The 14,371-nt window shown below is 44.3% G+C and overlaps 1 protein-coding gene across 4 annotated transcripts in view; it reads left to right on the forward strand.

Annotated features, from left to right (window-relative positions):
* Positions 1–657: 657 nt before the first annotated feature.
* The window catches only part of LOC146188570 (josephin-1-like), a 30,583-nt gene continuing 16,869 nt past the window's right edge, over positions 658–14,371 (forward strand). For 2 of the 4 annotated variants that reach the window (XM_084603846.1, XM_084603849.1), the window contains exons 1-4: positions 658–762; positions 7,510–7,629; positions 10,393–10,528; positions 13,072–13,197. In XM_084603846.1, coding sequence (XP_084459972.1) covers positions 7,551–7,629; positions 10,393–10,528; positions 13,072–13,197 — 341 coding nt within the window. In that variant the 5' untranslated portion in view covers positions 658–762; positions 7,510–7,550. The remainder of the gene's footprint in view (positions 763–7,509; positions 7,630–10,392; positions 10,529–13,071; positions 13,198–14,371) is intronic. The other 2 variants (XM_084603848.1, XM_084603847.1) reach the window with 2 other exon arrangements.

A 14,371-nucleotide genomic window follows, 5' to 3' on the forward strand; every position in this document is an offset into this window, starting at 1 on the left:
CTCACTCACTCACTCACTCACTCACTCACTCACTCACTCACTCACTTATTTTCCCAGTTAACCCGGTTCTGTGCTAGCTGCATCCAGTTGACCCCTGCGAACTTCTTAACCTCATCCGCCCACCTAACTTTCTGCCGCCCCCTGCTACGCTTTCCTTCCCTTGGAATCCCATAAGCGACCATCGGTTATCCTCTCTTCGCATGCCCATTTCGTCTTCTTAATTTTCACTAGAATGTCAGTATACGAGTTATCTCTGACTCACTCTGCACACATAGTTCTCTGAGTTGTCTTCCCCCTCGGTTAGCCTCCACGTTTCAGCCCCATAGGTGAGTAGTGCGTGTCATGGCCTAAACAATGTAATAAAAATTTTCTTGTTCATTCATTTTATTTTAAGTGCGTTTGCAAGCGCCTGTGGAAATCCAAATTCTTCAAAGCGTTTCGGAAGGTACACGACGTAGAAACAGTAGAAATTACAGTTCTCTTTCTTTTTTCCTTTTTGTTCTCTTTTTTTTTTTGTGATCCTGTGTCTTTCTTCAAAGTGGGCTTTCTTCCCTCTTCTAAAAAAAGGGCGTTCCCATGATGTGCATCAAGTTTCGATTGAAGCCTAGCGGTCCATGTTAAAAACTATATCCGGTTCCGCTTATTTTACCTGCGACATCTCGCGGCTTGTTGCGAAAGCTCATCTCCGAGTCAACATGGCGGTTAGATGTTGTACAAAATTATAGCCCGCTGCAGATGTTTCTTCGATTCCATGCTTTTCAGGTAAGGCTGTCTCATGTGAGCGCTGCCGCACAAATTGCATGAAAGTCTGTAGATGGGCGTTACTACCGCGGTGCTGTCACTAGTCCCGTCATTGCGTTTATATGGCCCGAGGAAAGAAAGTGGTTCAATGACCCAAACGTCGCGTCGCTTCTAGGTTTCATTTTCGCAATTCCTGCATCGGGATCCGTTGAATCACTAATCTGAAGCAGAACTTGAGGCAGAACACGAGTCTTCGGACCGTCCTCTGCCGGTGGTCTCTGGTTTGCGAGGTGTGCGCCTCAGCTTAAAAGCGTACAGTCTCGTTACAGTCGGCAGTGACATGGTTCGCTTTTTTCTTTTTTTCGCTGGACCGCCGACTTCGCAGTATACGTGATTCGAATGCTGTATGACTGTCGCACGGTTCGCGTCACTTGTCGCTCCACTCTGCGTCCACTGGACATCGCTACCAGAGCGTGCCGGTGCTCCGCGCCGTCACTGCTTTTTATACGTTTTTATTTCTTCAGTCCCCAAAACTCCGCACCCGTTCCAGTGAGATAACAACTCAGGGGCCGACGATGCCGCTAAACCGAAACGCGCTAAATGCCGAACCGACCTGACACAGTTTGTTGCGGCGCCTCTCACGTAATGCGCGACCTGATTGTAATTTCTTTCTCCTCGGTAAAGGGGAAGTTCGTTAAGCGTATTGGCACGACTTGATCGCCTTGAAGTGAACGAGGTTATATTCTTGTCGAGGGCGTGCTGGGCGCTCGTGAGATCCTATTTGCGCGTTAAGTCTCAGACTGCCCGGAGCTGTGTCGGTGAGACGGGGTATCGTGTCTCTTACTACTCGTGTCTCTTACCACTCGTGTCTCTTACTACTTGTTTGTTTTGCGCGCGACCCCTGCTTGGGCCACCACTTCGCATTTGCTATGTTTACATTTTTTTTTTTTTTTCATTCTGTCGTCGAGGCTGCCTTTGCAAGTTACCTTTTCCGATATAGCCTGGGCTCTCGGCGATAAAAAGAAATTGATGCGAACCGTACCGTGCGCAGCTGTTTCTGCCCGTAGCCTCGCATCTCTCAGACAAGTTGTGGTTCATGACAGGATTCAGCTGTCGGGAGACGTTCTGTATCGGGAGCCGTACTTTGATGGGGGCATGTCAGCTGCTCTCTTGACTCCCAACTCCTAGGGACCGTGCCAGATCTCCTGCGATTTTTGTTGGTTCGTAAATTTTCAGAAAAATATTGTTTGCATCATTCGTCCTCATTTGAGCCACTGCCTGCTTATTAGCAGGTGTGTGTCCAGTCATGTTTTTTTAGGCAGCCACTATCAGCACTTGAGTGAGGACTGCTTAGAAAAATTAATTAGCAATGTCCAGGGCACCCCGATGTGTCAGGAAACGCTCACAATATTCTTCATTGTCTCACGCTGGCAGTGACAGCCGTGGATATTGCGCAGCACTGGTGCCGGAATGGAGGTCACAGGATGGCACCTTTTGAAAGGCTGTCCACAGTTTTTGTTTGACAAAGGTGCAGGCGCTTGAGGCGTTACGCTGTCACGGGTTCTTTTGTGCACAATTTGCTCAGTAGGTGTGACGCAGCAATTTGAAGGATTGTTTGCAGGCTGGGGCAAAAGTAGACAGGCTTTGTTACAGTGCTGTAAATGCACTTTCGCACCTACTGGGAAAAAGGGAGGAGTTGTTCGGTGATCCAGGAAAGCTGTGTTGTCGGTGCTGTTATTGTGTGTGCCCAAACCACCCCTCTGAATTTCGACCAGGCAAGAACATATCAGCATGCCGTGTTTACTAGTGTCTGCAATTGTGTGCCCAGATGCTTTGTGTTGCTACAAGTGGATATTTGCTGACTGAACCACAGTTTGAGTTTCCCTGAATGACTTGGTTGAAGTTTAGTATGCTAAAATTTTTAGGTTTCAAATTTCAATTATAGACCCTTGTTTCTTGTATATGGCATTGCTCGATCTGTGCAATGTGAGGCAGGATTCTTCTATTTCCACTATAATTTTATAACATATCTCAGTCAACGTTCAGTCCCTTCAGTCATGTGGCTTTCACTATTTCAGACAGCGTGGTTGAAGGACTTAGGGTACGATGAAGGAAAGGACGAGAAAAGGCTTTCGTTATCAGGCCAGAATTTTTAATTTTTTTTGCACTGCAAAGTTTCTGCGAAAATTGTCTAGCTTTCCTTTGCAGAAAGTTTTACTAACATTAACTTGCCCGACTTTGGTTTCTATAAGAATTTTAGCTCCAGGATAAAATGTGTTGCGAAATGCTGTTGAGCTGCCAATAGGTCCTTTTCTTTTTTAAGATTGCTCTCATGTCAGGAGGGACAAGCATTGAAAAATTGTGAGGGACACTTAAGCTTTGCCTTTAAGGTATGATGTGATAGCGCAGGCTACCGGCTCACATGTGAAACCCTGCTCTAACCAAGCTGTATCAACGTACCTGCATGGCCTAGGGATAACTTGAATGCAAGAGTATTGGCAGGCTGATTGTGATATCCCATATGAAAGGAGAGGCCTGAGTTGGCAGCTCCTGCCAAATGTAATGTCTAGAAGCCCTATGTCCAGTTATTGCTCGGCCTTGTCAGCTGCCAGCTACTGTCTGCTGGCATCATGCTTGTGATTTCTGGCTCGCAACGGCAACGCTGGTGGATGGCTGCTGACACATGATTTTTGGGGAATGGGGCCTTTAATGCTACCACACTGAAAGTGAAAACATATGTTGGGGACTAGCATATAAATGTATTTTTTTCTTAATCTTTCAAGCTGCTTTAATGGTAAACACTTCTAACAAATGTAGGCAGCGTTGAAAGGCTGGTTAGCTATATCTTTCCTTCTGTACCTTTTTGTTACCTGGTTCACAGTCAGTTGTGAGGGGAATGTTGCCATGGACTCCTTAATTTGGCAGTGCATTTCAAATGAGATACAGCATGTGATAAAGCTGAGCAATGTATGTTGCTGGATGAGTTGGTAGAGCATAACGAAAAACAGCGCTAGTGGATGAAGGACAAGAAAAAAGACTACACACAATAGCGCAGGTGTTTGTCCTCCTTTTTCTTGTACTTCATCTGCTAGCACTGTCTTCTGTTGTGATAAAGCTTCCTCAAGTTTTTGGTTTGGGTGAGTTGGTTTAGGTGAGGAATCGAGACCCGCACAGCAGGAATGTATTTGCATACTTAGTTTAGTCTTTTCAGCAGACAGGTATCTTGGAGGGGAGTGTACAAAAGAAGGAAAAAATGTGCGCCAAATAATGCGAAAAACTTTCGTACTGATAAGACTGCTGCTATTTGGAAAATGTGAGCTGAATTTTCACAGAGAGGAGTGTATTCCCACTTTGAAAGTGTTCAAGAGCGTAAGTGATTTTCTGAAGGCTTTGCTTGCTGCGAGTTAAGGTTTCTGTAACAGTTATCGGACATGCCTGCGACAAGTGGTTATTTGTCATTTGCGAGACTTGTAGCCTGGCTCCCAGAGAGGGCCAGATCGATGTGAGACAGGAGCAACAAGTTTGGGGCAGATGCGAGTAGAAAGCCGTGAGCAGCTATCTTTTTCATGTTATCGCTGTGTGTTTGTTGCTTCTATCTTAAGCAGGGTGTGTTATCAGGAGGTGTGTTGTCAGGCGCCACGCTTGACTCATTGGGTGGATACCTCCTCACTCTAGTCGATTGTGTTCTTGCTTTCCATTGCCTGACCTGTCTGTATTGCTTAGTTAAGCATTAGTTAATGGCGTCTTTGCTGCCGAAGCCACGTTCGGATTCAAACTGGTGTCGGGAAGAGACATGCACGTGCGGAAATCGGTTTGTGCCCAAAGTGAAACGCTCCAAGCAAGGTAAATGTGAGCTCCCATCTAATCTGCTGTCAGCCTGGACGTCTGTTGTGCTAGTGGTAGAAATATTTGGAGGGTCTCCTAGAGCGACTTCTTGTGCATAGAAGTTTTGGCTCACTTATAGTCTTGGCAGTCGGCACTCCTGCTCATGTCTCGCACATTTGATTACGTGAACGTGAAACTTGAAGTCTACTTTGTCGCAGGCTCTCTGTAATGTAAGCGCAACTTGACGCTGGGATCGACATATGCTGTGGAGAAGCAGCATGCATAGTTAATATGTGGCATTGAATGTACTAGTTAGTGAAATCATGTGGTCATATGACAAAAACATGTGGCATCGAGGTCCTAGCGACGTGGGGGTGTAGGCAAACCTGCAGCGTGCATACTCTACACCAAGCGACTTCGTTTGAAACGAACTCGGATGTACAATCATTTTGGAGAGTGTGAGTCACTTTTGCTGAGAAATATTTTTGTTTCTACCTAAAGATTAGTTCTGTACTTATTCAGCTTATTCTCTGTATGGAATAACCAGGCAAAGTGCTTTATCGGCGCTGTCCTCCATGGCAACAGCAGCGCGGCTACTGGGAACTACAGTGATTGATTAAATAAAATAAAGATTAGAAAGTGCGAAGTAAGAGAAATACTAACTATCTATGCTTTTCAACTTCTGGGCCAATAGCTCGTGCATGCAAAGAGGGGGACAACACTGTGGACGATGAGAAGCAGTGTTTTTATATATGACAAATGTTTTGATGTAATTGCAGCTTTCTCCACGCATATTCACTCTAGATGCTGGAGAGCGTGGAGGATTACTGGAAACTTAAGTCAGTACAGTTACTTTGGAAAAAGAAAAAAAAAAGAAACCAAACTCTTCCTTCGTTGTAACTTCACTAAGTGCGCTGCCGACCTGCTTTATTCTTGATGAAATGGACAGAGTTGAGACAACGTTCAAGATCTTGCTCCAGAAGTACTGCATATATGGAGGGTCACAAGAATGCTTTCGTTTTGCTGCCTTGGCTTTAGATATATGAAGTTAAACATTTTTATTCAAGTGCACGTCTTATTGTGCTTATAGCCAATGTCACTTTGGGATGCTAACTCCAGTATCTCACATACCATACTTAATTTGATTGACCAGAGTAGTGGCCTTTGGCGTGTTATTTTGTGTACGCATCAGATTATGAAACACCTTTAGTGAGAAAGTTCAGGTAGTCTAGAAAATAGCACCCTGAAACTTTTTTCATGATCCTGGCTAGGTTTATCACTTTTTGGCACCAATATTGAAATTGTCACTTGTTGAATCTCTGTGAAAGGGATGGGAGGGAAAAACTATGCATCTTGCGGCTTCTCAAGTCTGATGTTGATTCAGCAACGTTGCACGTGCAGCGGCTGGGTATGACTGTCGAAAGTGACTGGACGCAGTTTCTGTGTCCTTTTCTGCGTAAACAGATGCTTAGACTGTAGGGCAGGTGAAAGAAATCTAACGGTGTCACCCCTTCATTCGACTTATGTACTAATGGATTATCGTCTTGAAAGCTTGACCAAGTGTATACGAGCCACAGGTTTTTAGTCTCCTGCTATTCATCGTGCGACTGAAGAGCAACAATGAGGATTCTGAGCCACAAATGGCAGTGAGCAGTGCCATACTTAGTCACCAGAAGTTTTACTGATCAGAACAGCAAAAGAAGCCGAGAAAAAAAGTTACAAGGGTTCAACGCTGCTGAACCAAATATTGACCGAAAGCATTAGCTGCGAGTGACCGAGTGTTCTTCCTCTTCTCTATTTCTTCTTCCTCAGCCCACATATAAAGCCCCGCTTTAAGCAAGCCGTATGAACGTGCCTTAGTGGCCTATAGGTGTAACGTGAATGCCAGGGTCCTAGCAGGCTGATTCTGACATAACCGTCCCATGTGAAACGAGAGACCCAAGTTGGCAGCTCCTGCCTGCCCATCTCTCGCTTTTGTGTCACGTGGGGTGTGACGTCACATGCTGCGCCGTAGCTGCGACCGCGCTATGCTGACTGCTTGAGTTGGTAGCCCAGCTCTCACCCTAGTGTCATGTGGAGTGTAACGTTGCAGCGTCAGGTGGGTGCGGCCGCGCCGCGCTGAAGGCTCGAAACCTAGAGTAGTATTGCTTTCGCAGTAAAAACAAAAACAGGACTTACTAAGGTAAAAGCAAAACTGATCTAACTTTTCATCATGTGAGCATGTGTGTCTGCTGAAGTGTCACCTGTTTCTTTTGGTTTGCCTTGGCTTTTGAGGCTTTTTTGAGTGCATATCACTGCCATGTGCTCCTCAGGGGCACAGGCAGTGTTAGCAGCATCCTCATGAACATTGGCACCCAAGTGGACCGGTTTGTGGTGCTGAATGTGGAGACCAATTAGGTTTGCATGCTTTGTAACATAATGGCAGGCCGTTCCCGAAGTGGGTGCCAAAGGAAACTGTAGCGAACCTGGTTCAAACTTCGTGTCTGGTATTGAAGAGCTGTGCGTACATTTCACACAGTATTTACCAAGTATTTACCAAATGTAAGCAGGGAACCTGATATTTTGAATATTTTATAGCACTAATATTTGATTAGTTGAGCGACACAGATAGTAGGGTATGCCATTAGAAAAGGTTGAACTTTGCATGTCCCTGCTCCTAATTAGCTAGTTGTGGGGAGGTCAAGATTCAAATCTTGCGGCTATGAGACCGACGCTCTCCCGACCAATCTGTTAGCCCCGTGCTGCTGTTGGAGCATGCGGTACATGTGTGACGAGGTTGTTTGCTAAATGCTTGCTGTGCTGAAGGCGGCGACAGTGGTGCACGGTAACGCAAATGAACAAGTGCCACAGGTGTCTACTCCCATTCTGTGTTGTGTTGATTGGTTTTAGCGCAAGTCTCGAGACAGGTTGTTGACCTTTCTCCCCCTCCCTTTCTTGATGCAGCAGCAGCAGCAGTGCGATCCCTGTGCAGGGAGGGTGTCCCCATGTACCAGTGTCTGAAATTTGTGGACAGATTTATCCGCAAGGACCACAAGCCCGGACTGGGCTCCACCGCTGGCTCAGGTGAGGCACTGGCGACTCTTCTTCCTTGCCTTTATCTCGGTTAATAGTTTGCTCCTACTCGCATGTCGTCATTCATGATTCTGCTTGTTAAGATTTTATAGGCCAGTGTCTAAGGGCGAATGCCGATGGCCAGTGTTTCTCTGAGATATTTTTAAGCAGGTACGAGGTCTCGAAAAGTCGTCTTTTATTTTTCAACTTATCTTGTTGGAACTTAGCATACAAGTGCAGAATAGAATGCTGATTTGAAGTTTGCACTTTTATCTCATCTCAAGGCAAAGATGTGGCAAAATAACTGTCCTAATTAGGTAGTTTCTTATGGACTCTTATGGCAATTTCTCATTGAAAGAGACCTCTTTTAGGAACATAGAGGCATTTCAAAGGTACCACCAATCATTCTAAAGCTTTCCCTTTTCCTTAACTGTGATCTACTAGCAATTAGACTAAGTTTTGGCTGATTTGCCACGTAAGGTTTTCAATCAGACTTTTGGTATTTATTTATGATAAAGAAAATGATATTAATATTATTAGCTTTAGCATGTGCAGTGGACCATTTGATATGTATGTTCCCAAAAGAGGTCTTTTTTTAATGAGTAAGTACCGCAATGGCCCGTAAAAATGGCTATATTATTTTGCCATATCTTCTCTCTTTGATGAGATATTTGAAATGTGAATGCATATTTGAAATCGGCATTCTATTTTGCACTTGCATGCTAAGTTTCTAAATATATGTTGAAAAATAAATCAAACGTTTTCGAGAGCCTCTTCCCCCCTTAAGAAGGCTACATTTGATTGAAATGTGAAACATCTACACATTTTTTTCTTGTCTGCATGTGCTCTTGCTCTGAGAGAAGGGAGAGAAAATGATTTCGAATAGACTTGTGGAAATGATTTCGTCATAACCAGTTTTCATCGCTTCTTTTATGGCTCTTAAGTCGTGTTTAAAATAGCATTTATTTACAACGGTGCGTGCCCGTACTGCCTTCCATACCTGTGTTGTCTGGTAACTTAACGCATGGGTGTTATTGTGTATTTTCTGTGCTACACGACCTTTTTTGCCATTTGCTTACCAGCTGTAAACTGGGTTGGCTTTCGACTATTTTATGCCTCATTTGGCTGGTACCACGTTTTCAGAGTAACAGTTGTGCCTGAATTAAAAGAACCTGACCTAGCAGCGGTCTATGCGAGTCTGCCTGACTGAAGGTGGGGTGAGATTGAAATGGCTTTCAGAGATTGGCTGGAGAGTGGTTTTAATGCTGTGAGACTTCCTAATGTTGGTGCAGCTTGCATTAGAGCTCAAAACTTGATTGAAATTTGATCCATTGCTTTCTTCGTTTCCACCTATGTACTTATTTTCTAATATCAACTTGATTGAAAACTCTGAAATGTATTGCATGGCAGTAGAAGTAGTCATGCTGTAGAACAACAACTAGATTTGTGAGCTTTTGCTACTCATGTAAAACTCATGGATAGGAATCTATAGACAAATTTGTTTCCTTGCGACTTACGTAGTTCTTGTGTAAAAGGCAGGTATAGCTCTAATAATTCTTTTTTTTTTTTTTTGAGAAAAATGAAAAATAGAAGTTGTTAAAACACCTGCCTTTTTGACACGACTACAGGAATAGAAAAACAGCACTTCTGAAGTCATGAGCACCTGGAAGCTAAAGACATGGTCTCAGAGAAGGTGCTGATTTTAAAAACGAGTTTTACAGAAAAAGTGGGTAGTTAAAAATGCAAATGGGAAACGCCCAATTTTGAATTTTGTTTGACCGTGAAAAAATAATAAAAACATTTTTTGTAGTTGGGAATACCCAAGGATATTGTTTTTGAAAGCTAATGAAAAGCTTCATCAGAAGACTGCAAGCTCTGAAAGCATATATTTTTGCTTTTATTTTACAAAGTAAAGTCTCGCTTCACCTTAGAAAGAAACCTTAGAGGCTGTTCTGTATACTGAGCTGGTAGCATTAACGTACATCTTTGACCTTTCCCCCCTTCCAAATCCAAATCCTTTATTCAGTATTTTGTACAAAAAATACTAGGGCAGGAACAAAAAGCTACTGTACTAGTAGCTTGATGGGGTTCCTGCCCCTGTCTTGGCATGGGTGGAAGGCAAAACCATCACACACACTCAAACACAACATCGCGTAATTATGCACTTGCTCGGAAAATAAGATTAACAACAGCAATAAAAAAAAAGGAAATACAGGACATTGAAATGCACACTTTGCACGAAATGATTGTTTGGAATTCATTGTAAAAGAAAAAAAAAACAACAAAAAAAGAAAATACAGGACATTGAAATGCACACTTTGCATGAAATGATTTTTTGGTATTCACTGTAAAAAAATAAAAGTAAAAAACAAAAGTTAGTTAGGCGTCCTAACTTATTTTCACCTTGACTGATGTGCCAGTGTTTGATGGCTTGCGTACAAGGAAGGCTGCGCGCCTTCCTAGCAACTAGGTTGGGAGTCTCATTAGATCAGCTTACACTATCTGGCCTCTCATCGTGCAGCATTTCATCATATCGCACACATTAGTCAGTTGATCATTTGCTGACACTCCTTGTTTTTCAGAATCACTTGAAATTTTCAGCAAGAAGACTCCGTTTGGTTAAAACAACCAAACATGAGTAAGCATGTGAGCAGAGAACTCTGTCGGGCTTTTCGTTTTCGTCTTGTTTTCGCTCGCCTGGTCGGCCGCCCCCGAAACCGGTGCGGCTGTTCCAGCTGAGACCTTGGCGGGACTAATGTTGCTGCTGCTGCGCAGGTGGCCTAGCAGGTGCGGGACAGGTGTACCACGAGCGGCAGGTGAAGGAGCTTTGTGCACTGCATGCGCTCAACAACCTGTTCCAGGACGGCCAGGCCTTCACCAAGGGCTCGCTCGACGACATCTGCCACAGGTTGTGCGTGACGCCCCGCTCCTAGTCGGCAACCTGTCCCCTCTCCCACATAACCCGCATGCCTTCTGCATGTCTTCCTTTTACCCTTGCATGTCAGATATGGGGAGAGCGTCTAATACCCATGTTATGCGGAGTAGTTGTAACTGCTGCCGATGCCGAGCTTTCCTAAGTAAAACGGCACGTGCTGCCATGGACGACTGAAAAGGCAGGGAATGATGCACAGCTCTAATTCGAAACGATTTCCTTCTGTACAAGGAACATTTGTGTGTATGTTTTAGCTCTTTGGGTGTCAGTGGTTGCGTGGCCTAACTAAGGAAGCGTGCAGAGCCAATTAGCGTAACACCCAGGTTGTATGGCTGTCAAGCCCCGCTTACCATTGCCTTCAGTCGTACTTGAAATGGTGATGCATGTTAGTTGCATTTTTCGGCATCACAGAGGTTACGCAGCTGCGGTTTTGAAAGACACGAACAGCTGCAAAGCAGACGCATGACACAGTGCCGACTGACATTTTTTGTAGGTACAGCAGTTTGGGGGGGGGGGGGGGGGGGATGTATTTTCTCAAGGCTCTTATTATTCTCCAGTAAATAAATATTAATAATAAATTGGTTTACAGGGAAGGAAATGCTCAATATCTGTCATACTTCCTTTCTTGGCTCATCAGTGGCGTGCGCAGAAATAGCTATCTGCAGAATGCGTGACCAAAAGGCAGATCCAAAGCCATGCCAACACAATTTACATAGACAAAAAATAAAAAATACCGAATCCAGCCATGACTACTTGGCTATAACAACAAAAAAAAAAAAAAAAAAATAATAAAAGAAGAAAACAAGGCTTTTGCCTTACTGCACCTAAGCAGTTGTGCCTCCTAGAAATATTTTTTGTGGACACCTGAACCGCGCTATAAGGGTAGGGAGGAAGGTGGGGAACATTTTTCCGGGTTATTTAACATGCACTGACATCGCAGAGTACATGGGTACTTTGCTTTTAAAACAAGATAGGCGAAAAGCAAGGCATCCATGGGCTGTGTGATGTCATTGCACGTTAAAGAACCCCAGGTAAAGCCGCATGAACCAAAGCAAACCATTTTCAGGTTTCCGTGCACGGCATGCCAAGAATCCGTAGGAAATAGTTTTGCCATGGCCAGTGAATAATTGTGCACTTTTTCCAAAGTCCTCATATTGTCACTTTGTGACTGCTTTCAGTGTGTCAATGTTGCACTTTTGGCTGGTCTCTGCGTAGGAAGTTATGTAAATAAATTGGCGCACTTTTGCCCCGCTGTGGTTGTGCAGTGGTAAGACGCCTGACTACTGTGCCGGAGTACCCATGTTAGATCCCGACCGCCGGCGGTTGCATTTCGGGGGAAGCAAAACGAACAGTTGTCCGTGTGCTGTGCGATGTCAGCGCACCTTAAAGATCCTCAAGTGGTTGAAATTACTCCGTAGCCCTCCACTATGGCTCCTCTTTCTCTCTTTCCTCTTTCACTCCCACCTTCCTCCCTTCTCTTATGGTGTGCTTCAGGTGTCCACAGAACAAGTGTGACAGATACTGTGCCTTTCTCTTCCTGTGAACCAATTATTATTATTATTATTAATAATATTTAGGCGCTCTGAACTACTCATACTTTTAAAGCAGGCTCACAAGGACATATATATATAATCGATCTGTAGCTAGGGCTGTGCCATAAAACTCAATGGTGTTTGTTAAAAGGGAAAAAAAAATTTCTTCTAAGGCTACTGCGTCCATGTAACAATACAAGATTCAGTGGCAGACCTACCTGTATGACATGGGTGTGAGGTGGTAAAACAACCTTGCATTGAGAAACAGATGCAAAGCAAAGAAAGAGAGACATAAAACAAAGCTCATGAAGTTGGTCTTGTCTTGGCTGGCTTTGTTTCTCTCATTTGTCATACTGTTTTTACCTTGGAATCTAGACTAGACTTTTGCCATGTTGTGCCCATGTTCTGTGTGATGTCGTGCACGTTTAAAGAAACGAAGCCCAAGGGTTTGAAATACTGGAACCTTTCCCTTTGTCTCTTTTTATCCCTACCCTCTTGGTGTGGTTGATGTGGCCACAGAGAGTTGCTTTGTCTTTCCTTTAACCAAGTCTCATTCTTTTTTATTTCTGTGGCATGTGAATAAAGGTTACTGTCCAGGCGTGCCTAAGAAGCAGTTTTGTTTTTGTTTCCTTTCTCTAACAAAGTTTTCTTGTGGCCGAAAGGTCCTTGCAGTGCTTTTGCAATTTTTAGTGGCTGAATTAATTTAATGCGGGCGCCTACCTGCAGTTTGTAGGACTGTTTTGACTTGTACGCTTGTGTCAAGTGAATGAGCAAAAGGAGACTTGGTGCACACAAAATCTCGCCAAGTGTATGGTAATCTTGACGCTGTGACAGTTGTTACAGAATTGTTACGCTATTCTTTGCCAAACGAGCAAGCAAAAAGTAACATAAAGGGCGCTTGTGGACGGCTCTGTGGCCACTAAAGCATAGGGTGATGCATCCGGGTGGTCCTCGGTTGCCCCTCCCCTCTTTTTTTTTTTTGTCGTGCAGCCTGTCGCCCGACCACCTCGTGAACCCGCACAAAAGCATGCTGGGCCTGGGTAACTACGACGTCAACGTCATCATGTCGGCACTCCAGTTGCGTGGCTATGAGGCCATCTGGTTCGACAAGCGCAAGTGAGTGCACCGTCTCGCCACTGCTGCCCTGTGCTGCGAAACCCCACACTGTAGTGGCGCTAATTTTTATGGGCTTCTTGGCTTCGTGATTTACTTGGGGAATGTACCGTTTGGTGTGAGGGTGGAGAGCACGATGCATTATGCCTGTCAACTTTGCGACTTTGTTCCAGAGCAGAGTAAGAAGGTCTGGGAGGTACGGCTTTTAACATAGAACACCGTTTTTCGCTTCAGGGCATACATTCCTTTATATTATATCATTGATTGCCATTTTCTGAAATTTATGGAGATAAAGTGGGTTTCGGAGGTTGTGTTTTTGAGGATTCCAATATGCTCTGAAGCATCGCATTGTTGACTTGTTGCAGGATGTCGCACGTTGCACACAGCTTTGGAATTTTCTGCTGCTGTTTCTTATTCAGGGATTTCAAAATGTGCGTGTAACCGGGCATGCACGTGTAACTATTATATGATAGCGAAGAACTAATTTTGCACTAAGGAATTGATGGTGAGGCTACGTGAAAATGGCTTTTCGGCGTTATTCACCAACACGAAACCTACACATTGAAAAAGGGGGGAAAGTGTGCTCGACCCCTCATACTTCAGGAACTTAGAGTAATCATTGGATGAATGTTCACATTGGAATTGGCCTATAAGGTGGTTTTTATCATGACGCCACAGCCAGTTAGCATTCATGAATGAATTGTAGTGTTACTTCCTGGGTACCTGACAGCCTTGAGTGGCTTTGGGACGTTAAACACTATGAAACCAACCAGTCTAGTGTTCCTTCCGTGCTGAATTTAATGTGTTGTGTACAGTACCTGCCCAGCAGAAAACTTGCTGGAAAGCTTGTGTAAAAGCTACTCCTAATTTGGTAATGTATGCTTGCTGATATGCTTTTTAAAAAATGCGGGAGTTGACGACCAATTTTTCGGACTTTCAACAGACCACGAAAATGTCCGAAAAATTGGGCAGTCCAAAAAACCAAATGTGCACCAAAAAAGCTCAATTTATTTACCTTGAGGCAGGAAAAAGTCATGAATGCTTTTCTGCAATACGCTTCGCTTCCGTGATAACAGGTCCGCCTGAATTTCAGCTAGAGTCGTAGTGTCGCCATAAGCCGACGAAAGGGTTGCAACCGCTTGCATCAACTCGGCTTGCGTCGGCTGCGCTGCTGCCG

The sequence above is a fragment of the Amblyomma maculatum genome, chromosome 5 (assembly GCF_055883805.1).
Source record: "Amblyomma maculatum isolate TAMU_Amacu chromosome 5, ASM5588380v1, whole genome shotgun sequence".
NCBI lineage: Eukaryota > Metazoa > Arthropoda > Arachnida > Ixodida > Ixodidae > Amblyomma > Amblyomma maculatum.